The 27,056-nt window shown below is 35.1% G+C and overlaps 1 protein-coding gene across 3 annotated transcripts; it reads left to right on the top strand.

Moving 5' to 3' along the window:
- The first annotated feature begins 630 nt into the window (after nucleotides 1-630).
- LOC143233688 (MFS-type transporter SLC18B1-like) lies at nucleotides 631-25,294 on the top strand. 3 transcript variants are annotated; one of them, XM_076470189.1, is made up of 14 exons: nucleotides 631-755; nucleotides 3,915-4,162; nucleotides 4,900-4,995; nucleotides 5,840-5,913; nucleotides 8,323-8,470; nucleotides 8,993-9,061; nucleotides 11,083-11,170; nucleotides 12,497-12,636; nucleotides 14,969-15,067; nucleotides 15,491-15,582; nucleotides 18,102-18,197; nucleotides 19,064-19,138; nucleotides 21,515-21,608; nucleotides 24,791-25,287. In XM_076470189.1, the coding sequence occupies exons 2-14, from the start codon at nucleotides 3,962-3,964 to the stop codon at nucleotides 24,902-24,904; spliced, it is 1,386 nt and encodes a 461-aa protein (XP_076326304.1). In that variant the 5' UTR covers nucleotides 631-755; nucleotides 3,915-3,961; the 3' UTR covers nucleotides 24,905-25,287. The 3 variants fall into 3 exon arrangements, with proteins under 3 accessions (XP_076326304.1, XP_076326306.1, XP_076326307.1); XM_076470192.1 differs by lacking the exon at nucleotides 631-755 and adding an exon at nucleotides 4,638-4,668 and having other exon boundaries at nucleotides 24,791-25,288; XM_076470191.1 differs by lacking the exon at nucleotides 21,515-21,608 and having other exon boundaries at nucleotides 24,791-25,294.
- Nucleotides 25,295-27,056: the final 1,762 nt, after the last annotated feature.

Here is a 27,056-nt window from a genome sequence, read left to right as displayed (position 1 = left end):
ACCGGAGGGTAAAGATGGTAATTTCTACAGCAGAGTCTCTATCATACGTTTGAGGTACCAGGTATTTCTGTCACTGTGATTGGTGTTTAGAATGTGCGGTTGTATGAAATAAAGAATATTGGTGTTTAGAATGTGCAGTTTTATGAAATAAAGAATTAAATACATCGTTGATTCAAAGTTATTCTTTGATTTGTGGCCCAATAGAAATATTACTAATTCTGTTGCGTTGCTAAACTCTGCCCATAGAACAATGCGTATGTTAAACCATTCTAATCAGCCTCGTTATCGTTTGTTCTTCACACGAACTCATGACGTAAAGCTATGTGCGAGGTTTTTCTATTGTCCGAAGTTAACTCACCAACGAATTCAACAGTAACCTTTTTATCACTGACTATTATAAACGGTAGATAAGATTAGAAGCGGAGATACATCCCAAATAAACTGTCAATAGAACTGAATAATTATTACGAAAGGTTGTTAGTTAACTTTAATAGTAAATGACATAATTTCTAGGTCATTCGTAACATGCCAAATACACAAAGATCACGGGACTGTTGCAATGTCATTAACAGCGCATGCGTAGTAGTTTTTCTGTAAAGGCTATATTATGAGCATTTTTCAAGTATTCCTGCACTCAGATGAAAATTTTTGAGTTGATGTGTATATTTATGTAAAATATTAGGTGTATTATTTTTTAACTGATATCCAAAGTTTCTTCAGTTGTTTATTGGTTATTATTGACATCCATAAAGCCAGTAAGTGAACAATATTTTTTGTTTAAAGTTATTAATTCAAGAGCTAGAATATATAGTGGCGCCTTATTACATATTTTGATACGAAGAAATGTGTTTGTTTAAAAAAACAATAACTGCTTTCACTTAGGCGTAGCACATATTGCATCTTATGACTAGCATAGAATGACACTAGTCCTTTACAGACACCAGTTACCAGGCATGGCCATGTGGTGAAAGCGCTCGTCTCATAATATGAAGGGCGAGGGTTCGAATCCCTGACACACCAAACATACTCTCCCTTTCAGCCGTGGTGGCGTTATATGTGACTGTCAAACTCACTTTTAGTTGATAAAACAGTAGTCCAAGACGTGGCTGGGGGTTGGGGAGATGACTATCTGCCTTCCCTCTAGTCTTATACTGCAAAATGAGGGACGTTAGCACAGATAGTCCTCGTGTAGTTTTGCGCTAAATTGAAAAAAAAAAAAATGACGCTAGTTCGTTACTAGTGTAGAAATTAAAGCATCTCATGTTTTGAGTTGTACGTTCGTTACGTGCGTAGCCAGTATAGCTTCTCATGACACGCATGAAATAACACTCATTCTTAGCGTCTCGTGCTTTGCCCTGAATGAGACTATTTCCTTAAAGACAATAAATTAGAGGGAGCTCATTTAAATAATATAAAAATTATAGCAGATCAATTCTTAAACAGAGGCTTGTTTCTCGCGACACTGTTTCTCAACTTCTAATTATCTTTATCTTACAAAAAACACCTCTAGACGGACCATTCATTGGGCTGTACTTTACAACTACAGGTCACCCTGTTAACACTCCTACGAAAAGACGTTTCTAGTCCTGATTTCTCCAAGCCCGTTCCCCTGGCTGTGGTTTCGCTAGATAGTAGATAGGGACAGTGGGAATCTCGTTAATCCATTCATTAATGGATTTAAATGGCAATTTCATTTAAATACAAAATTATTAGCCTATTATTAATAACCTTTCAAGTTGCTCTGGGGCCAATTAGGCCCCACTTTTCGTAGGAGTGTTAATAAACTTATCATTAGTCCACTAGATATCAGTTTTTGTCAGGGAGCGCTGCATAATTATAATGATTAGAAATATATGGGAGGTGGGGTAAAGGAGGAATGGGTGGTATTAGTGAATAGTTCTGTTTAATACTCAAGGAAAATGACACAGTCTTGTACTCTTGTGGTTTGTTTCCTCAAATGTAATTCGATTTTACAAATATGAAGCATGCAGTTTGATATTTGTTGCACACACAGCTGAGAGAAGGCATGGTGGTCAGGGCACTCGATTCGCAACCTGCGGGTCGCGGGATCAAATCCCGTTCCCGAATATGCCCACCCTTTCAACTCTATGGGCGCTATAAGTCACGGTAAATCCCAATATTCATGGGATAAAAGGGTATCGCAAGAGATAGCGGTTGACAGTGTTGACTATGTTTTAATTCTGGTCTATCACTTGAAGTTTAGGGATTGTCTATTACAGACAGATCTCGAGTACTTTTGCGCGAAATGCAAAAACAACAAGAAAACTGATTTTGTGTAGCTGATAAGTAAGTGTACGTCTAACAGAGAGAGCAAACCTTCGTTTTTTTGGTGTTAGGATCTCGAACATCAGGTAGCCAGCGAAGGTGTTCCTGCTTGTTTGTACAATATAATTTCACTTTGCCATTATTCACATCTCACTGAGTTATGATTTACTATGTTCTTATCTTCAGTAACTGTCTTATCGCTTATTCAATTTAGAAAAGGCCCGGCATGCCCAGGTGGTTAGGGCGATCGATTCTTAATCTGAGGGTCATGGGTCAAATCCACGTTACACTAAACATGCTCGTCCTTTCAGCCGTGAGAGCGTTATAAGTGACGGACAATCCCACTATTCATTGATGACTAGCTGCCTTCCCTTAGTTTTACACTGTTAAATTAGAGACGGCTAGCACAGGTAGTTCTCGTGTACTTTTGCGCGAAATTCAAAACAAACAAACAAACACTGCGGGAAAATGCATTTGTTTAGCATGTGTAGAGTTAGGCTTCGTCATTTGCTTAATTCCAAATGAGCACATCTATTACCCATGTATAATTCTACATTTTTCTCTTGTAGATGCTAAATGAAAGATATAAATCGTAGAGTTTGAACCTATTTATTCTTCCACGTTCATACTTGTATACTTAATTACCCCTAGTTACAGAAATTTCAGACTCGGCATGGCCAGGCAGTTAAGACACTCGATTCGTAATTCGCGGGTTCGAATCTCCGTCACACCAAACATGCTCGCCCTTTCATCCGTTATAATGTCACAGTCAATCCCAGTATTCGTTGGTAAGAGAGTATCCTCAAGAGTTGACGGTGGGTAGTAATGACTAGCTGCCTTCCCCCTAGTCTTACATTGCTAAATTATGGACGGCTAGCACAGATAGCCCTCGTGTAGCTTTGTGCGAAGTTCAAACAATCTAGAAACTTAAAGGTAGTTTTAAATTTTGTCTTTCATAGTTTTTAGCTATAATAAAACACTACAGTAAAGTAACGTGTGATTTTCTTAAAATATTTTGGTCCTAATATCATACATCTTTTAACAGTAATGGATGGGAACGAAACAGAAATCTAGCAAATCCAAACATTTGGCTAACTCATTTCTATTCAGAATTTTTTTCTAGTGGATGTTTATTCCAAGTGTTCACTGCGCCTAAGAACAGCTTATATTTTTGTTCTTTCTGCAACTTTAATTAAGTTTATATGGATTTTATCGTTGAGATTTGTCGTTGCTCTGGTATCAAATTCTCTCAGGTCCACTGTTACTAGCGTTACTATAGCAGCTAAACATGAGCTTATTTTGCTTGTATTTCTTAAGGAACAAATTCCAACCTATCGTCTTTAATTTTACAATGCAAAACCACACAATAGGTCATCACCATTTTCTCCATCGGAGAGGAATCGAACCCAAGATTATAGAAATGTAACTCCATGTAAAATTACCGCTGACCCAGCAGCGGGAAGTGGGGACACGGCCTAACACTTCTCTCACTGTATATAGCGAGTTACACCACATATATATGCAGACAAAAAAAAATCCAAGCCATTCTAAAGAATTACATTCTTGACACACAAAATTTTAACAATATATGAATATTGAAAAATGTTTTTTGTTGTTGTTTTTTTCAGGTAAACTATTGCAAATATTGGACTATTTATTCGTAATAGAATAAACAATGCCAGCTATTAGAGCGTCACATGAATACTCAAAGGTCTCGTGCGAAGAAACTCCGGTGTTAATTTCCATGAAAGGTGGCATCGAAGCACCGGGACCGAGAACAACACGACGCCAGTGGCTGGTTTTGATAACTATCGCCTTCATAAATTTTGGTGTCGCTTCCTGTGTTTCTCTTCAGGCGCCATTCTTTCCAAAAGAGGTAAAATAGAGATATGTTTATTAAAACGAGATATTAATTATTATTATTTTAAACTGAAAACTAATTTACTTCATACCCGCGGGTTTCTGTAGGGTTTCTCAATTGAGGCAGTTTATTTATTGATGTCTCAGCTTATGAACGTAATGAAGGGCCCCGATAAATACCCCTAGAAACTAAAGAAATCACAATAAATGTTATAATGGTTAGTTTTGTCACCTTATAGATTAAGTGGAAGAGAGAGACATTAAGAACTAAACAAACCAAAATATAGTTTCTAAATTATGACTGATACACACGAAATTAGTTTATTTAATCTAAATCACTTATCTTGTTGAAACGTTACTCCTAATTACAGTGGGAAACGTGAATCAGTTTAGACACTAAAATAAGGAATTATAAACATAGAATGATCCATAATAACATTCTCGGGAGTATGGCTTTCATTTTATTTACTATAACTTTTATTGTGTTTCAGGAGGGGCGGCCAGGTTTTGCTGATTTATATGGTAGGTTAACTGAATGTATTTATGAGTATATGTGAGTTTCCTGTAAAGTGCTATGATAAATGGGTTACGTGTTTGGACCCACTTGTTCGCTGCTATATCCAACCTTGAATATATTCGGCTAACTTATATACATAATATTGAATATACTCAGAAATGCGATAAATTTATGTGTGTTCAAATCGTTATTTGTTCATAAAGGAAACTGGATTAACCTATTTCTATATCCAACAGGCAGAAATGAAAGGAGCAACCCCAACACAATATGGTTTTGTCTTCGGGGTTTTCTATCTCACTGTGTTTATTTTTTCTCCTGTCTTTGGAAAACTAGTAGGTATTTTTTTGTTCTAATAATCTGATAGTAATTACCGCGTCCTCCATTTATCGTTAAGACATTTATATATCTATATTTATTTACGTGCTTTATAGAAACAGAGTGGTTTACTGCATATGAGAACAGAATTTATTTCAAGTGATAGGCCAACGCTACCATATTGTTAATGACGACAAATGCGTTAATTTAATAAGAATAGGCACTAAGCGATGAAATTTTCTTGAAGATAGATTTGCATTAAGTGACAAACACGTGGAAGTTTCTTTCAAGTTACATATACGCATGTGCTAGATGTTCTCAAAATATTTGGGATTTTAAAATAGTGTTAAAGTAGAAAAAGGACATGGCGCTGATGATGGGTCCTAAAAGTTCTCATGCTGTTAATATTAATAAAATTGAAATAATATAAACAATTTAAATTTCAATCACACACACACAAAATTAAATATCACACAAAAATACGAGGTACGATAAGAATGTCTATGTTGAATACGAAACTGCGGTTATATGTTAATGCAAAATTAATAATGGGGCGTTTACCAGATATTCCATGTATTGTGTATTAACCCTACATTACCTTTCTTTTATAATTATGTATTGGATATCTGATTACACTTCTTATGATATTTACTGTGTAAATAGATGGCGCTTCAATAATTACTTACACTACAATGGAGTATTTATGATTTTTGCGCAGTTAAATTTAACATGCATTTTAATTAGCGTTAGAAATGCTATATTTAACCGTTTGGGTCTATTTTATTTTTAATTGAACAGTTTTGCTGCTTAATTTCAATCAAACACATTATATATTTAACTGTAATATTTTTTTTCTTGTAGATGGTGTTAATCACACCAAGGTTTATACTTATTGCAGCAACATTTATTGTTGGAATAACTTCCATTTTGTTTGGGTAAGTGATAATTTTGTGCTCATGGTTGAGTTAAAGATGTAATGTAAATAACAACGTCGTGAGGACGTTTGGTATCACGCATTTATTGGTATGTCTTATAAAACTCTTGTGCCGGCCGTAGTGCGTCGCTGTTGTAATGATCAGTTCTAATCACACGCATAAAATAAAGATTATAATTTAAATAAAAAAAGATTTGTTTATAAAATTTATTATATAAAAAAGTTATTTAAAGTAAATTGGTAGAGTATAGGCTGAAAAGCCAATCATCAGAGTGCAATGAAACTGAATTACTATCATAATACGATTTTTAAAGAAAAGAAATCGGAAAATCAAAAACGTTGCGATCATGACATGATTTTTAACGAAAAGAAATCGGAAAACTAAAAACGTTACGATTACAACACGATTTTTAGCGAAAACAAATCAGAGAACTAAGAATGTTTTGAAGTTACATCAATGGGCCCAGCATGGCCAGGTGGGTTAAGGCGTTCGACTCGTAATTTGAGGGTCGCGGATTCGAATTCCTGTCGCACCAAATATGCTCGCCCTTTCATTCGTTGGGGCGTTATAATATACGGTCAATCCCACTATTCGTTGGTAAAAGAGTAGCCCAAGAGTTGGAGGTGGGTGGTAATGACTAGCTGCTTTCCCTCTAGTCTAAATTAGGAGCATTTAGCGCAGATAGCCTTTGTGTAACTTTGTGCGAAATTCAAAACAAAACAAACAAGCCGTAATCTGAGAAACAAGGGTTCGAATCCCCGTCGCACCAAACATGCTCGCACTTTCAGCCTTGGGGACATTATAATGTAATGGCCAATCCCATTGTTCGTTGGTAAAAGAGTAGCCCAAGAGTTGGCTATGGGTGGTAATGACTAGCTGCCGTCTTTCTAGTCTTACATTGCAAAATTAGGGACGGCTAGCGTAGATAGCCCACATGTAGCTTTGCGCGAAATTCCAAAACAAACACTCACATTACATCACACTGAGTCATCGGTTGGTAATTTTAATTGTTTAAGGAGTAAAAAAATGTTTACAAATTATACTACATTAATTTATTAATTGGATAATTTTTGTCATTTATATAATAAAAACGTTTATAATTAATGCAGCATTGATTTCGCTGCTTAGAGAGTTAAAAAGGTTTGAAAAATATATTATATTGATACGTCATTTTTGTTATTCTGGTCTTTGGAGATTTAAAAATATTTTTAGAAAATAATAACGATTCCACTGTTAAATTATTTTGTTTGTTATCATACATCGACGTTTATGAAAGTTTTCTTTTATAAAGTTATAAAACTAAGCCTTAATAAAAATGATGGTGTTCGGTAAAGGTAGAAAAATTCAACACGGTTCGCTTTTTTAGTTGCAGCCTTGTACTCAATGCAGATAATTCTCTTGTAGCTTTGCACGAAATTTAAAACAAACTAAACCTTTGTACGTTTGCAGAACTAAAAAAAAGATGAAAGAAAAATCTTTAGAAATGCAGAGGGTTAAATATGTTACATTAAAACGATTTTGAAAATATAAATTAGTAAGTAAGTTACGAGACAACCACAACCAATATGAAGTTACGTCGGGACGGAATGTATAAGAATTACATTTTTATATTGTCTGGCATAAAGTAGATAGTGTGATGATACTGAAACTAATCAATTTTGAGAAGAGTATTTAACAGCCCCTGTGAACGCAAAATACTTATTTAGTCAAACCATAAAGATGTGTTAAGTTAAGGGATTTAACATGTTTTATGGCATAATGGTATTGGAAAACAAAGAATTTGGATCAGTTTTGGATAACCCGGCTCATTCAGAAAGTGACCTTCAATAAGTCTTACTCTAGCCATGGTACCCAAAGAAAAACGTCTTGAAATGGGTGAGAATTCACAAGTAAAAAAGTCAGTAGCAAAAACCGACCACGTGACAGATACGAAATATAGTTAAAAAGGAGCTCTGTCTCGAAAAGCGTCATAAGGTAAGCGTAGGAAAATTGCTTCCATGACATGTTTTTAAACCGTCTCACACTTCAAGCAGCTTTAGAATGAAACGCATGTTTACGCTATTATTTACTAAAATCTTTTAGACGATTTAGATCGGACTGTCAAAGTAGGCATTGGGAAACCATCACCCTCTTATTCTAAATTGCTTATGAAAAGGAAACGGGCGGAGGAGTGAGCTTGTCAGGATGCACGGTCTTTAGAAAGAGTATGACTGCATGTGACGACTTGGACTACAATGAGATGGTGAGGCTCCAAGGTCGTTTTACTATAACATACTCAATGTATGTATTGGTGTAAGTACAAATAATGAAATTCGATTGGCCTTTCTCTAAAATAATTTATGTACTAATTACGCGAATTTTATCAATATTTATACGATCGTGTCTTGAGAATGTTTTTTGTGTTTTTAGGGTAATCGACAGGTCACCAAACGGTACCCCGTTTATTGCTCTGGCGTTCGCAATACGTATCGTAGAGGGCGTTGGATCTGCGGCGTTTCTTACATCAAGTTTTACAATTATTGCCGCAGAATTCCCTAATAAAGTGGCTACCACATTCGTGAGTAAAAAACTGTTCTTCATTCGATGTAAAACGTAATGACTTAGTTAAGTGCTTATAATTTTTTCGTAATTTGGCAGAAAGTTATAACATTTTCAAAAGAATTTAAATCTCCTGATCTAAAAAAAAACAAATAAAAGAACTAAAAAAAGGCATATTTACATGAATCGATGTAGTTTTTATGTAATAATATTAAACTGATTAAAATCGCAAGATGTAATATCTTCTTGTTCAGAAATTAAATAACAAAAACACAGATGAACATTTTAAAATCTCCGAAACAAAAACAACTCGATATCATCTTTAACTGATACTTTGGTGAAAATTATTTATTTATGTAACTGTTTAAGAAAATAGATACCTATCAATTATCAGAAGAGTAAAAATATTTGTTTTGATTTCATGGTGTAGTTTTCAAACTAGAACACCACCTAGCGGTTGTTCGTATCGCAAAATGATTTGTGGACAAAAATGTCTTATTATCGTGTTTGTTTGGGTAATGATTTGTTCATTTTCAAATAGGGAGCTTTAGAAACCGCTTATGGATTTGGTTTGATTGTTGGACCTACATTAGGTGGCGCTCTCTATGAGGTACAGAGACCTTTTAGTTAAGAATTACCTTAATTTATTATATATTTCTTACCACAATGAAGGATATGCTTTATTTACGTAAAAAATAATTTAGTTTCAATTTAATAAGTAATTATTTAATAAGGAACGTCAATAAATAGGGTTTTAACTCAGTGTTAATCAAACATATAACGTTACTTATACTTATTTAAAAACAATTGCAGTTTATTATGTTTAAAGCTAAAGCAATTACTTGCTTCTTTGAATAGTTATTGTTTGTTTGAACTAACTTAGTTCTTTTTCCATAACTGTATTGTGTAATCTAGTAAGTACTATCGTTTAATATTTGCACAATGTACTATGCATAGTACCATGTTTTGATTATAGACGTCGCTCTGTTTGATGTCGAGAAACCCACTTGAAATAAAAATGTATCGCAGAACAGCTGGTATGGTTATTAACACTTTTATTGATAAGCGGAGAACAACATTTCGACTTTCCTAGGTCATTTTCAGGTCAACCTGTTCTGAGGTACATAGATGTCGCCCTTGTTGAATAGGAATAACTAGTTCCTGATCCTTTGAAAATAATTACTAGCGGTTTATGAACCATTTACGTAGTACTAAAAATGCAGTCTCAATTTCAGATTTATAGTATTGTTGATACTGTTTTTCATTTACTGATGAATCTCACGTAATGAACCATAGCTCAGACGCGAAGTATCTAGAATTATTCCACGACCGAAAGGACGAGCATGCTCAGTGATCGACAGGATTGGGGTTTGATTCCTGCAGATTGTAAGTTGGATGGTTAACCACAAGTCCATGGTAAAGAGTGGATCAGGAGTTTGCGGCTGTCGGTGTTGATTAATTACCTTCTCTCTGGTCTATCATCTCTAAATTAGTGGCGGCTAACGCAAATAGTCCTAGAGTAAGTTTGGGCGAAATTAAAAAAACAGATACAGAAATGTCTGTTCGTTTCTTTGGTGTCTTTAACAATTACATTTAGCTCCTCAGTGGCACAGCGGAATCTCTGCAGACTTAGAACTCTTGAAATTGCATTTCGACGATTGTCGCGGGCAGAACAGAGATAGTTCATTGTGTTGCTTTGTGCTTAACTCAAAACAAACAGTAGTTTCGTTTGTTTGTTTGTTTTTGAATTTCGCACAAAGCTACTCGAGGGCTATCTGTGGTAGCCGTCTATAATTTAGCAGTGCAAGACTAGAGGGAAGGCAGCTAATCATCACCACCCACCGCCAACTCTCGGGCTACTCTTTTACCAACGAATAGTGGGATTGACCGTCACATTATAACGCCCCCACGGCTGAAAGGGCGAGCATGTTTGGCGCGACCGGGATGCGAACCCGCGACCCTCAGATTACGAGTCGCACGCTTTAACACGCTTGGCCATGCCGGGCCAATGTAGTAGTTTCAAATGTATCTCAGAACGGCTGGTATGGGTGTTAACACTTTTATTGATAAGCAGAGAACAACGTTTCAACCTTCCTAGGTTATCTTCAGGTTAACCTTTGTTAACCTCTTTGTTAATCTGAAGATGATCTGGAAAGGTCGAAACGTTGTTCTGTGCTTATCAATAAAAGTGTTAATACCCATACCATCCGTCCTGGTTAACCTTTGTTAACCTGAAGATGACCTAGGAAGGTCGAAACATTGTTCTCTCCTTATCAATAAAAGTGTTAATACCCATACCAGCCGTTCTGAGATACATTTGTATTTCAAGTAGATTTCTCGTCACTAAGAAGTAGTTTCAAATCTTTTCGTTATTACTTTAAGAGAAAACAAAAGATTCTTAGACTTTGAAATAAGATCCATTTGTTTATTATATTTTTGATCTAACTCCAAGCAGGTGTTTCTTTTTAAATACTGTGTTTGTAATTCGGTACGCTTGACCTCATTGTTATGACTTGTTCTTAACCCTGTTGAAGCAACGGTGTAAAGTAAAAGTAGTTTAAAGAGATTAAAAAAAACAAACACACAATAATATAAAAGTAACGCTGTAGATTTATTCACCATTTTCTTTAGGTAGATGGTTATTATTTACCTTTCATAACTATTGGAGTGGTTCTCGTTCTTTGTGCAGCTTTGACAATTTTATTGCTACCAGAATCAGGTAGGTGTTCTCTTCTACACTACATTAATATCTTGTCTATTCTAGGAGAGATTGGCATCTTCCTAGTACATCTTTCTTAATTACTACAATTCGATTAAGTGGAACAAAAACGGTAAAGCTAAAGCTAACTGCTACTATGCTAAAAAAATAAACATTTATGTGTAGGCTAAAACGTTTTGTCTCACTCGATTCCAGTCCATCTAGTTGTGTATATTCATGTCTTATGCTTTGCTTGTTTTCAGTGATCTGTTACAGTCAATAGGACTTTACTTGAGTTTCATCGCTGTTCATTAACCAAAAGAATTTTCTTGAGTATTTCGTGTACCAGATTTAATGTTCATTAACGAACATATTTTCCAAGGTAGTTCGTATATTAGATTCATTGATCAAAGGCGACTGTAAGTTGTCAATAATCATAATAAAATAAACCATGTAAATCGGTGTTACTAGTCGGGAAGACATATTGATATACAAAACTGTTTAGAACGTTATTATTAAACTAGGTTTTTTATTATTAATTTTGTAAAAGTTTTATTGTTTTTAAAAACAGAAATTGTAATAAGGGCAAGTCACATGACCTTGCACATTTTGAAATTCTTGGCTTTAACTGATGTAGCTCACACGTTATAGTAAGCCTTAGCTATTCATATTATCTAATCCGGTAACATTAACTATATTTGTAAAACTGTTTTTTTTTACACTTACAATGAAATATTCATTTTTTCTAGCAAACATAAATTAGACTTTTCGCGGGCCCAGCATGGCCAGGTGGTTAAAGCACTCGACTCATAATATGAGGATCATGGGTTCGAATCCTCGTCGCACCAAATATGCTCGCCCTTTCAGCCATGGGGGCTTTCTAATGTGACGGTCAATCCCACTATTCATTGGTAAAAGAGTAGCCCAAGACTTGGTGGTGGGTGTTGATGGTTAACTTCCTTCCCTCTTGCTTTACACTGCTAAATTAGGGAAGGCTAGCGCAGATAGCCATCGTGTAGCTTTGCGCGAAATTCAAAACAAACAAATAATCGTTTTCCGGCTTATTTCTGAAGTGCGCAAATGGAGAAGAAAATTCCAAAGAAATATGTTTCCACCATTTTCATATACCAGTATAAACCATCTAAAGGTGAACCAGACTTTGGAAAACTAAACAAAACGATTCTGTTATATCGAAATTATTATAAAAAGACATTTCATTTACAAAGTGTATTAAATTTCAGCATATGCAAAGTCTGGAATATTTGTACCGAAATGTACATGTTTTCCACAGGATCGGATATATGAGGGTTTCTTAAAATACATATGATTCTCTTCTTTTTAATTCAGACATCAATGACAATACTGGATCAGGAGATCTCGTCAAGTTCTGGCTTCACCCAGGAACGATTCTAGATGGAATGATTATCATGGTTGCATCGCTAACAACAGGTTACAATCATGCTACATTAGAGCCACATTTACGCCAGGTATTTGAATATTTGTATTTTTTTCTTTTTTTTTACTTACGGTACAGAAGAGAATTTCATAACTTTAGCCAATAACGCTAATAATACTTTGTTTAGGAATGTCATTTAATAATCTAAATAATACAAATAATACTTTGTTTAGGAATGTCATTTAATAATCTAAATTGTTTTTCTCGTTGTCATTTTAGTGCTTTTTTTGTCATTTGTTCAGAGATTTTGCCTAGTCTTGTGACGGCCCGGCGTGGCCAAGTGGTTAAGACGCGCGACTCGTAATCGGAGAGTTGCAGGTTCAAATCCCCGTTACAGCAAACATGCTCACCCTTTCAGCCGTGGGTCCTCTTAACGTGATGGTCGATCCCACTATTCGTTGGTAAAAAAGTAGCTCAAGAGTTTGGGGTGGGTGTTGATGGTTAACTGCCTTCCCTCTAGCCTTACACTGCTAAATTAGGGACGGCTAGCGCAGATAGCCCTCGTGTAGCTTAGCGCGAAATTCAAAACAAACCATTCCAGTCTTATGTATTACTAATTATAGGCTTAGCGATGATAGAAAGAAGCCAAAGCTCTGTTTGTGTCTATTTTCTTTACATCTGAAATATATTTAAAGGACATTTTATGAATTCTAGATTATAACACTTCAGTAAACGATAAAAATTTAACGAAGTTTTCGTGTTTATCGTTGACTCGGACAACTTTGGTATTAAAGATACAGTTTGTAGATGCATGATGCGTTGTGTACCAATGAGGCTGTAGTTGTTTAAAAAGATTGGACTAGAATATAACAACGGTGAACTAGAATTAATATTTGAATTTAATTGACTAGGCGTTAGCGAATATACGTACAACAGACATATAAATTGATACTTTAACCTCAGTTAAAAAAAACAACAATTTAGAACAGTACTGGGGCCGGAAGAGACACAGTATATTATCTTCTTTCCAAAAGATCTGTTTCACGGAAAACAAAATAGGGACACGGTACGAAGTTGAAGAAAGAATGAATAAGTGTAACATCAAAAACATTTCCTGAACGAGTTGTCCATCCGTATTGGTTTATAGCTATATGAGATATGGAAAACACCACAAATAATGTTCTTTCAGGTTATTCAATATATAACGCAAGTCAACATGGCGTCCAAAACATCTGGAAACACAGGTACGTCAATGAATTTTATAGAATGTGTTCCACATGGTGTCCTTGCAACTGTAAACCAGCTTGAAGATGATATTTCGATTCTCTTTGAACACTGTGAAGCATATTCGTGTCATCGTCAATGGTACGACATTCGTCACGAATTCATTGTTGCAGATGTTCTGTGTCCCCACACACACATAAGAAAAGTAAAAAAAGTGAAACTAAATTCGACAGTAGCTTTCCGCTGGAACCAGCCTTCTCTACCATTTCGCGTTTGAAGTTAACAATTTCCTTTATGAGTTATGTGATGTTTCGATATAACTTTGATATTTCGTGGATATCTATACTCAAAGCGAGGTGTTGGAGCTAAAGATACTGTAACTGTGAAGTTTGTATATTTTGAATTTCGTGTAAAGCTACACGAGGACTATCTGCGCGAGCCATCCCTAATTTCTCAGTGTAAGACTAGAGGAAAGCTAGCTAGTCATCACCACCCACTGCCATCTTTTAGGCTACTCTTTTATCAACGAATAGTGGGATTGGCTGTAACATTATAACGCTCCCATGGCTGAAAAGGCGAGCATCTTTGGTGTGACGAGGATTCGAACCCGCGACCTTCGGAACACGAGTCGAGTGCCTTAACCACCTGGCCATGCCGGGCCAGGAAAAGGTGTACATTACCGATGGTTCCAGACTTTTCGGACACCCTGTATATAACGTTTTTAATTGTCCAATTACCTAATTATTTTACAAGGTCCACATTTTAAAGAAAAATATTTCAAGGATTATAAATAAAAACGCAAACTTTTCAGAATACCTTATAATATTACAGAGAAAATTTCGTTTTTAGAGAGCCTCATTTCAAATGCAATGCTGTGTAAATTGTTTTCATACTATTACAGAAACTATTAGATTCCAAAATTATGTTATTTAAAACATTTTCGTTGAATTAGATCTTTATAACCTAAAACACAGGAAAAGGAAGGAGTTCTCTGGTTAACATATTATTACGTATTTCTTGTTTCTTTCACTCATAAGTTTTAGAATCGTATATCCTGATTTAGTATTTGAATTTCCGAGCAATTAGAAACGATGGTAATCATATTTCTATTCCAGTGTTATTTGTGTGACCTTTTGTGCTAACCCATGTGTGAAATTTATGTTTATTCTAAAGTTCGCATCAATTTATTTTTCTTTCAGTTTAACCTTTCACCTTTTTTTGTGGGAATCGTCTTTATGGTTATGGGTTTATGTTACGCTATTACAACTCCTCTTTGGGGCGTGTTGGTGGACAGGCATGTATGTAAGATTTTAAGAATTTTGAAGGAACATTGACCTTAAGCTTGTATTACAGAGAAAAAATACAACAAAAAACGTATGATTCTCTATTAAATATGGTAATTTTGGAAGTGATGTTCAAAACCCACTAAACTTTAAAAAAACAATAAACTCAAATATTATTTAATAACCTATTTAAAAATATGTTTCCGATGTTCGGCACACAATTTATATATATATATACATAAAATAACTTTTAATATTTTTTAGAGAAACTTTTTTACATCCTGGTTTTTCCTTCATAATACAATCTACTACGTATATTCATTGTTTGATTTCATCATTTTCTATATTATATAAGTTGAAGAACAGACGTACTTTAAGTGTTAAACCAATCAGAATGTTTATATTTAAATATAATGAAACATGTGTTATACCCGACAGAATATTTCAAAACTAGTTGGAGTCTTAGGTTGTTTATTTATCGGCGTTGCCTTTGTCTTTGTGGGGCCGCTTCCGTTTATGCCTTTTGATACGTAAGTTGACTATGTTTTTTTTTATTATTATTGATATCAATGACCTAGAATTAACATCTTGTATTACGAAGACAATCACATTAACAATTGAGAAAGGTTTAACTTGTTAAAGTAAAGCTTTCAGAACCTACTCTGTCTTTACTTATACACTAACTTTAAACAGTCTTTTCTAATTTTCTCCGCGATCTCAGTGTTCACTTATTACTTTATCTTTTATATTTTTTAATTTCTAATCTCTTATTAAATTTTTCCAACATCTTCTAATAATTTTAGTTCCAGTTTACCTTTCTTGTCTATCATTTTTTCTGTCTATTACTTGTCTTTCGTTTTTTATACAAAACGTCAAATTCGTTTACCTCCACTAAGAATATTTTTCCTTCGTATTCACCATTTTCTTCCTTCCATTACGTTTTTTTTTTTCTGTTATGCTGGTATTCACTATTACACATTCAAAACTACCTTACAAAACTAGCTTAAACACTTTTGTATTATTAGGGCGGCTACCGTAAATACGTTTGGCGCCATTGAACAACGCAAACTCTCACATATGTCGCTCCTTGTCCACTTCTGATGGAGGATCATCAACCTTACGAATGCGCTTGAGTGATTATTTTTAAATGTTTTTTTCATTTACTAAACATTTAATTTATCCAAATAAATTGCAATTATAATTTAATCTTATGATTTAGCTCCTTCTTTAGATAATTTTGTCATATTAAATTGCAATTGGAGCGTTTATGAATTACCAATATGCTTTTGTATTTTAATAATGTATTTCTGTTTATATTGCATCTAGTGATTTTAATACACTATAGAGTTTAAATCACCGTTTGTATTATAATAGAATGGTAACTTTTCTTTAGGTTTTGCTAACTTAATTTTTTTAACACAAGATCTCTTCCTCAAGTCCCCGCTGGGACAGCGGTAAGTCTACGGATTTACAACGCTGAAATAAAGGGTTCTATTCCCCTTAATGTACACACCAGATGGCCCGATGTGGCTATGCTATAAGCAAATAAGCACATTTCTTCTCAACTAGAGGGGACCAGTATGGCGATGTGGTTAGAGCGCTCGACTGGTAGTTTGAGAGTCGCGGGCTCGATTCCTAGTCACACTAAACATGCTCTGCCCTTTCAGTCGTGGTGGCGTTTTAATGTGACGGTCAATCACATTATTTGTTTGTGAAAGGGTAGCCTAAGAGCAATGGGTGGTGATGATTAGCTGCCTTTCTTTGGTCTTATACTGCTGAATTAGGGACGTTTAGCGCAGTTAACTCTCGTGTAGATTTACGCGAAATTCAACAAAGAAAACCCAACTAGAGGCCCCTCGGGGACAGAGATCGAACGTAAAAAAAAACGAAATTTATCAGATTTTGGCGAAACTCAAAAATGCTATATCATATAAAAGAACAAGATTAAAATTGACAATTTCCAAATTGGAAAAAAACACACAAAAAAACTGATGGAGATATGACTATCCACACCTGCATCGAAAACCCTATCGCTCATTACACTGCTTCTTGTTATACAACCGATGGGTCCACTACGTCATCTTTTTTTTTTCTTAGCTTGTCTTTGAATCTATTTTTTTAGACCATAGCCTGATAGAACTTCATTAGGTAGCTTCGAGTTCTGATGACAGTGATTGAAACTTTCCTAATCTCGGGTACCTCATCAGTATTTATTCTCTCAATGACCTGAACTTGCAAGGTTCCGAGAGCTTTGACTTGCAACCTGTACATCTGCTGTGAGACGATGAATATTTTAACATCTCTTGTTCAGCTAAACTCAACTATGAACTTAAAGATGTGCTCCTCCCTTCAGTGGGACAATGGTAAATTTACGGACTTACAATGCCAAAACTCGAGGTTCGGTTATTTGTAGTGGACATAGAAGATAGCCCAATGTGGCTTCTCTGTAAAAAAAACACAAACAAAGAAATGCTGTGGCATCATTAAAAATAAATTTGGTGCTAGCATGGAGAGTAGTGATGATAGAAATGACATTCCTCCATATCAGAGGACCAAGAATCAGATCTTCAACCGCAAAGAGGCAACAAAAATTGAATAATTAGATTTGAGAATAACTACAAAACAAAAAAGATAAAGCCATTCGTGTGTGCGTGACTATTGTTGGTAAGGTGGAGCAGCCACTCCAAAACCACGTATCTATTTGACTGGTCGTCGCTCCCTGTTTAAATACATTACAGTCATATGGACTGCGGACTTGGATAAAGTAAGTTACGAGATTTTCCGGATTTTTTTTCTTCCCTCAAAGACTTTCATTCAGATTTGGTTGAGGAAAAGATCCCGTGTTCAGTGTTGTCATGAATTGTAAACTTCAGTTAATATGGAATGTATATTTATTTATTTCTAACCATTTTATTGTAATTGTTTCATTTTTATAGTCAAACGTAAAAAAATCTTAGACTTGCGTTCAAGATACTAATTTGAATTTATAACATTTTCAAGAAAATGCAGATATAGTTTATAACAGCTCGTGTTTCGTCTGTTGTTTCAGGAAATTATGGCTAGTCGTCATTTCCTTGGTTTTCAATGGAATAGGCTTAGGTGGCTCTCTTGTAGCACCTTTTGCTGGGTGTTTACGAGATACAGTGTAAGTTTTGTTTTAATTTGTGTACTTTACAATAAATAATGTCTTTTGAACTGAAGCATATGTGTGTATATATATATATATATTTAGGTTTAAGATGTGTGGTTATCACTCGGAGACAGATAAGATTAAGCATTAACATCATTAACAGTTATTAACATGATTTCATGTTAATAAAAATCATAAACCCAATTGTTTCATGTGCAATGACTTAAGTAGAGATTTAAAACAAACTTAATCTATTTCACATAAAAATAATTATCATTCGTATAGTTGGTTATACAAATAACTTCTTAACCAGTGTCACATCTGTGATATCCTAACTAGCTTGATGAGTACTGGTATTAGATGAAAGGCCTCGTCGACACTAGGTATAGCAGATATAATATGGCTCACATATTACTGCTTACCGACAACATTAATCACAGATAATTACGAAACGTATAACTAAATCTTAATATTGGAAACAGTTTTGACTTTTTACTCAATGTTTACAATCTGAACAACGCCATGAAAGTCTTTGAGGCAAGACAAGATATGGCCAGGTGGTTAAGGACCTCGACTTGTAATTTGAGGGTCGCGGCCTCGAATCCCTGTCACACCAAACATGATCACCCTTTCAGCCTTGTAATGATCAATCCCACTATGCATTGGTGAAAGAGTAACCTAAGAGTTGGCGGTGGGTGATAATGACTAACTTCCTTCCCTACAGTCATAGGGACGGCTAGCACAGATAGTTCTCTATAGTTTTGCCCGAAATTCAAAATACAAACACACAATATTTACAAAGTTGATGCCTTTCTTAATAAAACTGAGTCGTAGCTTAACTACAGGAAAAATAACACAGTCACACCTTTTTTCTGTCATAGAAAACGTGGGTTTCCTGACGATTTGACAACATACGGTTTGGTGTCTTCTCTTTTCGCAAGCTCCGCATCTCTAGGGTGAGTATACCATACGTCTTTATATTCTTGCCAACAATTTCTAAAAAAAAATATTAATCATTAAAAAATCTAAATTGGAAAATAAGTTAAAATCTTAACAGAAATTAAGGATCGTTAGTTATTCGTGGAATTGCTGTAAGAAGTATCGAGGGCCCACCATGGCCAAGCGTTTTAAGCCGTTCGACTCGTAATCTGAGAGTCGCGGGTTCGAATCCCGGTCGCACCAAAACATGCTCGCCATTTCAGCCGTGGGGGAGTTATAATGTGACGGTCAATCCCACTATTCGTTGGTAAAAGAGTAGCCTAAGAGTTGGCGGTCGGTGGTGATGACTAGCTGCCTTCCTTCTAGCCTTACACTGCTAAATTAGGGACGGCTAGCGCAGATAGCTCTAGAGTAGCTTTGTGCGAAATTCAAAACAAACAAACAAACTAATGTATTTTGCTTCCCCTCGGTGGGCTCAGCAGATAGCCCATGTGGCTTTGCTGTAAGAAAACACACACACACAAATTTATAAAATGTAATCCTCACTTTGATCTTCTGATAAATGTATTAAACTGTTAAGAAGGGATTAAATTTTATAAGTTTTTATTGTGGTTTTAATTCTTATTTTATTAAGTTTCGTAGCAGGATTCCTACTTGAATTTAAAATTCATATTTTTTAATACTCTTCTTTGTTTACTTTTTATTATATACCTGTATAAATTATATACTTTACCTTTAGAAACAGTCGTGTGTCAATCCACCGTTACGTAGCGCCATCTGTTGGATCGAATTTTGTTGTATTTAAGAATGAGCATGATATAGTTACCATTTATAAAAGCTCTGTATATATTTATCGGAATATCAAAAGCGGATATCCACAAATTAGTAAAGGAAGCTGGATAAATTTCATAGCGATAGTCCGTGCCATCTAAGGGCTAGTTCCGCTGACGTGATTAGATAGATATATTGAAGTTAATGGACAAAACGTTTGTTATTTTAAAAAAGAGTTTTTAATTATACCTGAAACGTCAGCGGCCTTTCTTTTTGGTGTTTTATTAGTATATAATACACATATCATAACCAATACTTTGAATTGCTGGTTTCTTGCTTAAAATTTCAGCATTGTGGTTTCTTGGCGCGTGTATTATCCAAAAACCTCATGTTATATACAAACATACTTAACAATGCTATTGCATTGAGGCATAGAATATTATTGTTTGGTATACACTCCCACCTTCCCCTCGTGGTGGGGTTAGTGCACTGTGTAACCTTAGGCTAAAATCAAACAAACAATTACATACAGGAAAAATAATGTGATTTTTAGTTGTTTACTTTCAGAATTTTTGTTTTAGTAACACAGGATTTATTTATTACGCCTGCGTCAGGTGTGGTTACGGAGAAAAGGACGTCTTGACACCCTCCGTATTTGTATGAATTTTATACAAGATTATAGCTATTTGCATCTGACCCATATTCTAGCGTTATGATTCACGTCTTTTTGTTTTTCCCTCCCCTGGCCCAGCATGACCAGATGGTTAAGGCGCTCGACTCTTAATCCGACGGTTGTGGGTTTGAATTCCTTTCACACCAAACACGCTCTCCCTTTCAACCGTAGGAGCGTTATAATGTGACGGTAAATCCCTCTATTCCTTGGTAAAAGAAGAGCCCAAATGTTGGCGGTGGGTGGTGATGGTTAGCTGCTTTCTCTCTAGACTTACACTAGAGCTAGCGGACGGCTAGCACAGATAGCCGTTGAGTAGCTTTGAGCGAAATTCAAAACTAACCAAACCCCCCCCCCAAAAAAAAAGAAAGTGTTCTGTCCCTTGAGGTCATAGATTTGCCAGAACAGTGAGAGTAAATCTCAATATTAAACCACACAGGTGTAACAAAAAGTGGCAGAGGGTGACAGTGACTAGCTGTCTATATATTTCCTTTGGTCTGTCAGTTAAAAATTAGGGACAGTTTGCATTATAGTTTTCTTTTTCTAGCTTTACTCAAAAAATTCGAAAATATGTTGTTTGTAGTTAAGCACAAAGCTACTTACCACGGGTTTCGAAACCAGGTTTCTAGTTTGCGAAGTCCACAGAATTATTGTTATACCACTGAGAAGCTTCCGAAACAAATCAAACTTATGAGCCAAATTTATTTTGCAAAATAAAACACTACTGGTTTCTCAAAATTACAATTTTTTGTTGTTGTTAACACATATTTTTCTCCAGTTCAATGTTGAAAGTAAATTAATTAAAAATAAGTAACAAACAAAAATTTAACCTTAATATTTTTAGTGTTAAAAACTCAGTGATTCAATGTACGAACTGTATATTGTATTAAACCAACATGAACGACTGTGTTCCTTAACCTCATCCATAGCAAATCATTTTCAATTATTTCAGTCACTTCATCGGGCCCTCTATCGGAGGTTACTTGTTGGAGGTAGTTGGATACGAAAGTGGAACAGTGGTAATAGTGATTATTGAAGCCACATTGGTAAGCTCTCGTTCAGATACTTTTCCATAAGGCTTTTCTTTGTACTCATTGTTGATTTTTAACCATAACACTGCAAAACTTGAACACAGCAGAGATTATGAATTATTTATAAGCAAGTGTAAAAGATAAGTACAGAAAGTGAAAATAAAAATATGCTGCTTCAGTTAGTGATACGCCCTTATTGTTATTATCACGTAATTTGTTGCCACCGGCAGATGTCGTATCATAAGTTGTTTTTTTTTTTATGCAGTCATTGGAGTTGTTAATTGTTAAGCTTAGGTTTGTTTGTTTTTGGGATTTTACGTTATCCGCGCTATTCGTCCATAATTTACCATTGTAAGACTAGAAGAAAGGCAGCTAGTCACCACCATTACCGTCAACTCTTGAGCTACTCTTTTATTTTACCAACGAATAGTGGGATTGACCGAAACATTATAACGCACCTACGCGTGAAAGGTGCCTAAACCACCTGACGGGCTTAGCTCAGGTTGGAGAGCATTTCTCCACCATTCCTTTATCTGAGTTAATGAGACAGGAGATTGAGGTATTTAAATATATTTAAATGAGTATGTTATTCAATAGTGTACTCCATTACAACCCTCAATCCTTTGTAGACTTTACTGACAATCTCACGACATGGATACATGAGGTAGTAACGACACATTACAGAAACTGTTTTCAGTGTCATGTTGTTCTAATTTGTTTGATTTGTTTTTGAATTTCGCGCAAAGCTACACATGGGTTATTTGTGCTAGCCGTCCCTAATTTAACAGTGTAAGACTAGAGGGAAGGCAGCTAGTCATCACCACCTATTGCCAACTCTTGGGCTACTCTTTTACCAACGAATAGTGGGATTGACTGTAACATTATAACGCCCCACGGCTGAAAGGGCGAGCATGTTTGGCGCGACGGGGATGCGAATCCGCGACCCTCAGATGACGAGTCACACGCCTTAACACGCTTAGCCATGCCAAGCCCATTTATGAAGGAACTATTGCATTAAAATATATAACAACATATGTTTTGGGTTTATGAAACACCAGATATAATTATATAACACCAGTTCCTGTTGTAGATCGCTCTGACACCCCTTTGTTACAATCGGATTAAACTTTCATTTTACTTCTTCTTTTTATTGCCCGGCATGGCTAAGTCTGTTAAGGCGTTCGACTCGTAATGTGAGGGTCGCGGGTTTGAATCCCCGTCATACCAAACATGCTCGCCCTTTCAGCCGTGGGGGCGTTATAATGTCACGGTTAATCCTACTATTCGTTGATAAAAGAGTAGTCCAAGAGTTGGCGATAGGTGGTGATGACTAGCTGCCTTCCCTCTAGTCTTACACTGTCAAATTAGGGACGGCTAGCGCAGATACCCCTCGAGTATCTCTGCGCGAAATTCAAAACAAACAAACTCTTTTTGTTTTTGTTTTTTTACTTTATTTAGGTTGTAGTTGTTCTTAGCAGAAATATGCTCATGCTAAGGTAAACAATGTAAATCGCTTTTTATTACTATAATAAATAACGCATAAATTATTTATCTGTCGGTTTATTTGCTCTCTATCACACATCTTCCAGTTTTCTTTAATTCTTTAAACTCTTATTTTTTATCTCTCTTTCTCTTATCCACGTCGCACAGGCCCGTTACTCTTCTAAACTTTCATCTTTCCTTTCGGTATATCGAATTACAAGGTCTCATAATTATAGGAGTCCTAATCTCCACAGTTCGTGGACAAGAAAGGTTGCCATCAACTCTAATCGTTTGCTAACGTTATAGTCCTTTAAACCCCTTAGAGAGTGAATTTAAGGTGGCAACTTTTTCACATCTCTTACCTTCAACCGACGTTCCTTCCACCAAACAGTCCTATTTCATGTGAATTTCACAATACTGAGCATTCAACAAGTGTACAAGCAAACAGTATCTCGTGACATTGAAGTAAGAACCGATAAACACTGACCAAAGCACACACAGAGTTACTACTTCAAAGGTACTTTCTTTGTCTCGTAACTTTTCTATGATGCTGACAGTTCTCATTGAGAAATAATATTGTCGGATAAGGTTTCAAAAAGTTGTGTATATTAGAGACAGTATACAAATAATTTGATATGTTTCAAGTGTGGCCATTACGCGAATCTTCCAATGGTGCTGTAACGCATTGAAAGATAATTGGTATTTCTGTTAGAAATTATGTTTATGCTCTTATTTTACTTCTCTTGTTGACTTAAGACAAACTAAGTGTTAACTAACCTATATCGTTATATTTACATAACAAGGTGAAAATAAGGGGCTATATTAAGATAGTGGGTATAGGTTGGACAACTCCATAATATCAGAGACATGGTCATGGAAAAAAAAAAAGTTTGGCTACCTAATAACAGCCGATTCGCGGAGAACAGAAGGAATCCATGAAAGCGATGGGAGGATAAAGTTTCTGGAACGTCGCACTCACATGAAACTTCCTAAAGAAAGATGACAACTTCCAGTGTCTCCAAGAACAATGACCATTCATTAAAACGAAAGAAACAATCACACAAAATATATTTTAATTACCTTATATGATCATATACTTTGGATTTTTCACAGGATTTAAAGTTGTATGTAATGTTTAAATCGATTTTGAATATTATGTTGTCTGGAATAGGAATTTCTGGAAATATATCCAATGAATACTTCTTGTCGTCCGTCTTCAATGATCTGTTTCGTTGGTAGCAAATACCGCCACATCTCCTTACAGATAATATGTGCGATGTTTTGGATTAAGCCATCCACACCTGCAACTTATTCGATTCTACACTAAATTCAAACGTATGGCACGCGACTAAAATATAATTCTAATTGACGATAAATCCCTGCTGCTGTCCGGATCCGATTTCTTTGCAAATTTGTACACGTGTTTCAGCCCTCAAATCTAAACTTCAGCACGTTTACTAGCCTTCAGAATGCCTTTGTTACCTGTATGAACAGTACAATTAAATCGAAATGTGCTTTTAAAGTCGATACTCATTCATATAAATATGTCTGATATCTAACAAATGTGCGTGTGTGTTGCAATAATCACGTATTTACCCTCATAAGTGTTTTTATAAAATACGAATAAAACAGGTTTAGAGTAATATAGAGATTAAAATTACATTTGCATTTAATTAATTGATTATAAGAGGCAAAATTCATTTTCCCTTATGTAGGTGTGTCTCTTGTTGATCTATGTGCTATGTAATCGAAGAATAGAAAAGGAGAAAGCGTTGCTAGTTGAAGAAACTCACCCTCTTATAGCAGATACAGTGAAAGAAAGATATTGATATTGCAAGAGATTAGTGTGTTTTAAATCTATAAAGGTTATTTTATTACTAGAAAATACGTCAATTAAGTGACACAGTTTTTACCTGTGGCAACATACGTAACTAAAGTGTTATTTGCTGTTATGAAACTGATTTTGTTTATGATTTAATTTAAGAATTGACTTTGTTCTTATTGAATATTATATTTTTATTATATTTTAATATTATAATATTGTATTTTAGTATTGTAATATTTTATATTTTTGTAATACAGTGAGGTTCAAGTGCGAGATCTGTGTTTGAATCCTGCTTAGTTTATATTCTTCTGTCAGTGTTATTGACGCATCTACATTTTATGAGGTTCCAATAAAACTGATGAAAAAACAAATGTTTTATTAAATTTCTTTGTCTTACCCAAGATGTAAAACGTATTGGTATTTGATTTTTTCCCCTTATTTATTTATATATGATACGGTGCTTTTCAAATTAACACATTTTATTACTATATAAATATTTCAATCAAGAGCTATTGTAAAACATGTAACCTAATATGTCTAATGTAGATTATAGGTAGATCCATTTATTCATGTACAAATCCACCACGTATTCGTTTATAGAGTTTGTGAATAATTTTTAATACGAAGTTAATAAACATACTACGCCGAGTACCAGATAATTTAGTTTAACTTTCAAGTAGAAATGTTGGTAAAACAGAAGGTAGGTATTAGCATAGGTTGAATTGTTTGTTGATTGTCAATTAAAAAGGAAAAGTCGGGTTTCGATACAAGTGGTGGACAGAGCACAGATAACGTTGTGCTTAAAAATAATAAACTAAAATCGTACTGAAACGCTACGAAGTACTGATTCTATCTAACCTATATAAAAAAAGCCTGTGTGTCACATCACGCTTGATTTCTCGAAATAGGAAGAGTAATGAAAGCCAAAATGCGTTTATTCAGTGAAAATAGCTCGATTACTGTCTTCCATAACGAATTGATTGACGAGGATGCAAGAGGATGAAACCTTATAAGTGTAGTGAGTGTTGGTAATAATAAGCCTAAAAGGTAAAGACGTAGTGTGGGATCACCTAGCCTAAAGCCAAGTGTATAAAATGTATCATGAAAGTAAAAACACCGATTCAATATTTAAACCTAAATCGTTTCTCTATTAAGCTATGTTCCGTTATATCACCAACGATTTTAACAAAAACAAACCTCTTTAATCAACAGATATTCAAAACTATGAAATCAACAAATAGTTTCCAGTTTTGCTGTTTATACATTTTATCAGGTTATACTTTCGTTGCTAAGTAACATGACATAAAAGCCATTGTTGGAAGATCACGTTATCGAAACACGTTGCTAAGTAACATGACATAAAAGCCATTGTTGGAAGGTCACGTTATCGAAACACGTTGCTAAGTAACATGATATAAAAGCCATTGTTGGAAGGTCACGTTATCGAAACACGTTGCTAAGTAACATGACATAAAAGCCATTGTTGGAAGGTCACGTTATCGAAACACGTTGCTAAGTAACATGACATAAAAGCTATTGTTGGAAGGTCACGTTATCGAAACACTTATTTTTCTATGTATTAGAAGTTTTTAATTTAATGTATTCTGTGAAGAAGAATTCATTTGAATTATTTTAGTTTTGATTGCTCACAAAGGTTTGTTTGTTTGTTTGTTTTGAATTTCGCACAAAGCTACTGAGGGCTAATTAATTAGCAGTGTAAGACTGAATCACCACCCACCGCCAACTTGGGCCTTTTACCAACGAATAGTGGGATTGACCGTCATATACATGAATGCGACGCGGGCACGAACCCGCGACCCTATTTTAGTTTTGATTGGCTCACAAAGGAATTTACCAATGTTTGACTGCCTCGACTGTACTTTTCTTTCTCTTCGTTGGTCAAGTTTTGTTTTACAAAATTTATTTATTTCAGTTAGTTATGAAACGTGAGGTTGGGGTATACTATGAGGTGGGGTGGTGGTAATTTTTGATGAGTTGTAGGGTAATTGATCAATAATTATTTGTATTATATGAAACATAAGACAATCAATTAATAATTATTAAATCCCAAAAGACAAGGAAGAGAATATAAAGAGGGAACTAAAGATTCTGTTTCAACCAAAGCTATAAAACTTATGATCAGAGACATAAAACAA

The sequence above is a fragment of the Tachypleus tridentatus genome, chromosome 12 (genome assembly GCF_004210375.1).
Source record: "Tachypleus tridentatus isolate NWPU-2018 chromosome 12, ASM421037v1, whole genome shotgun sequence".
Taxonomy (NCBI): domain Eukaryota; kingdom Metazoa; phylum Arthropoda; class Merostomata; order Xiphosura; family Limulidae; genus Tachypleus; species Tachypleus tridentatus.
The sequence above is the reverse complement of the archived record's forward strand: the minus strand, read 5'-3'. Positions and strand labels throughout refer to the sequence as shown.

What these genes read in the sequence shown, in the direction of transcription:
- LOC143233688 (XM_076470189.1), top strand. Translation starts at nt 3,962, where the DNA reads ATGCCAGCTATTAGAGCGTCACATGAATACTCAAAGGTCTCGTGCGAA. An exon ending in TAGAGCCACATTTACGCCAG is followed by an intron (nt 12,637 to 14,968) that starts GTATTTGAATAT and finishes TTTTTCTTTCAG; the next exon opens with TTTAACCTTTCACCTTTTTT. An exon ending in GCAAGCTCCGCATCTCTAGG is followed by an intron (nt 19,139 to 21,514) that starts GTGAGTATACCA and finishes CAATTATTTCAG; the next exon opens with TCACTTCATCGGGCCCTCTA.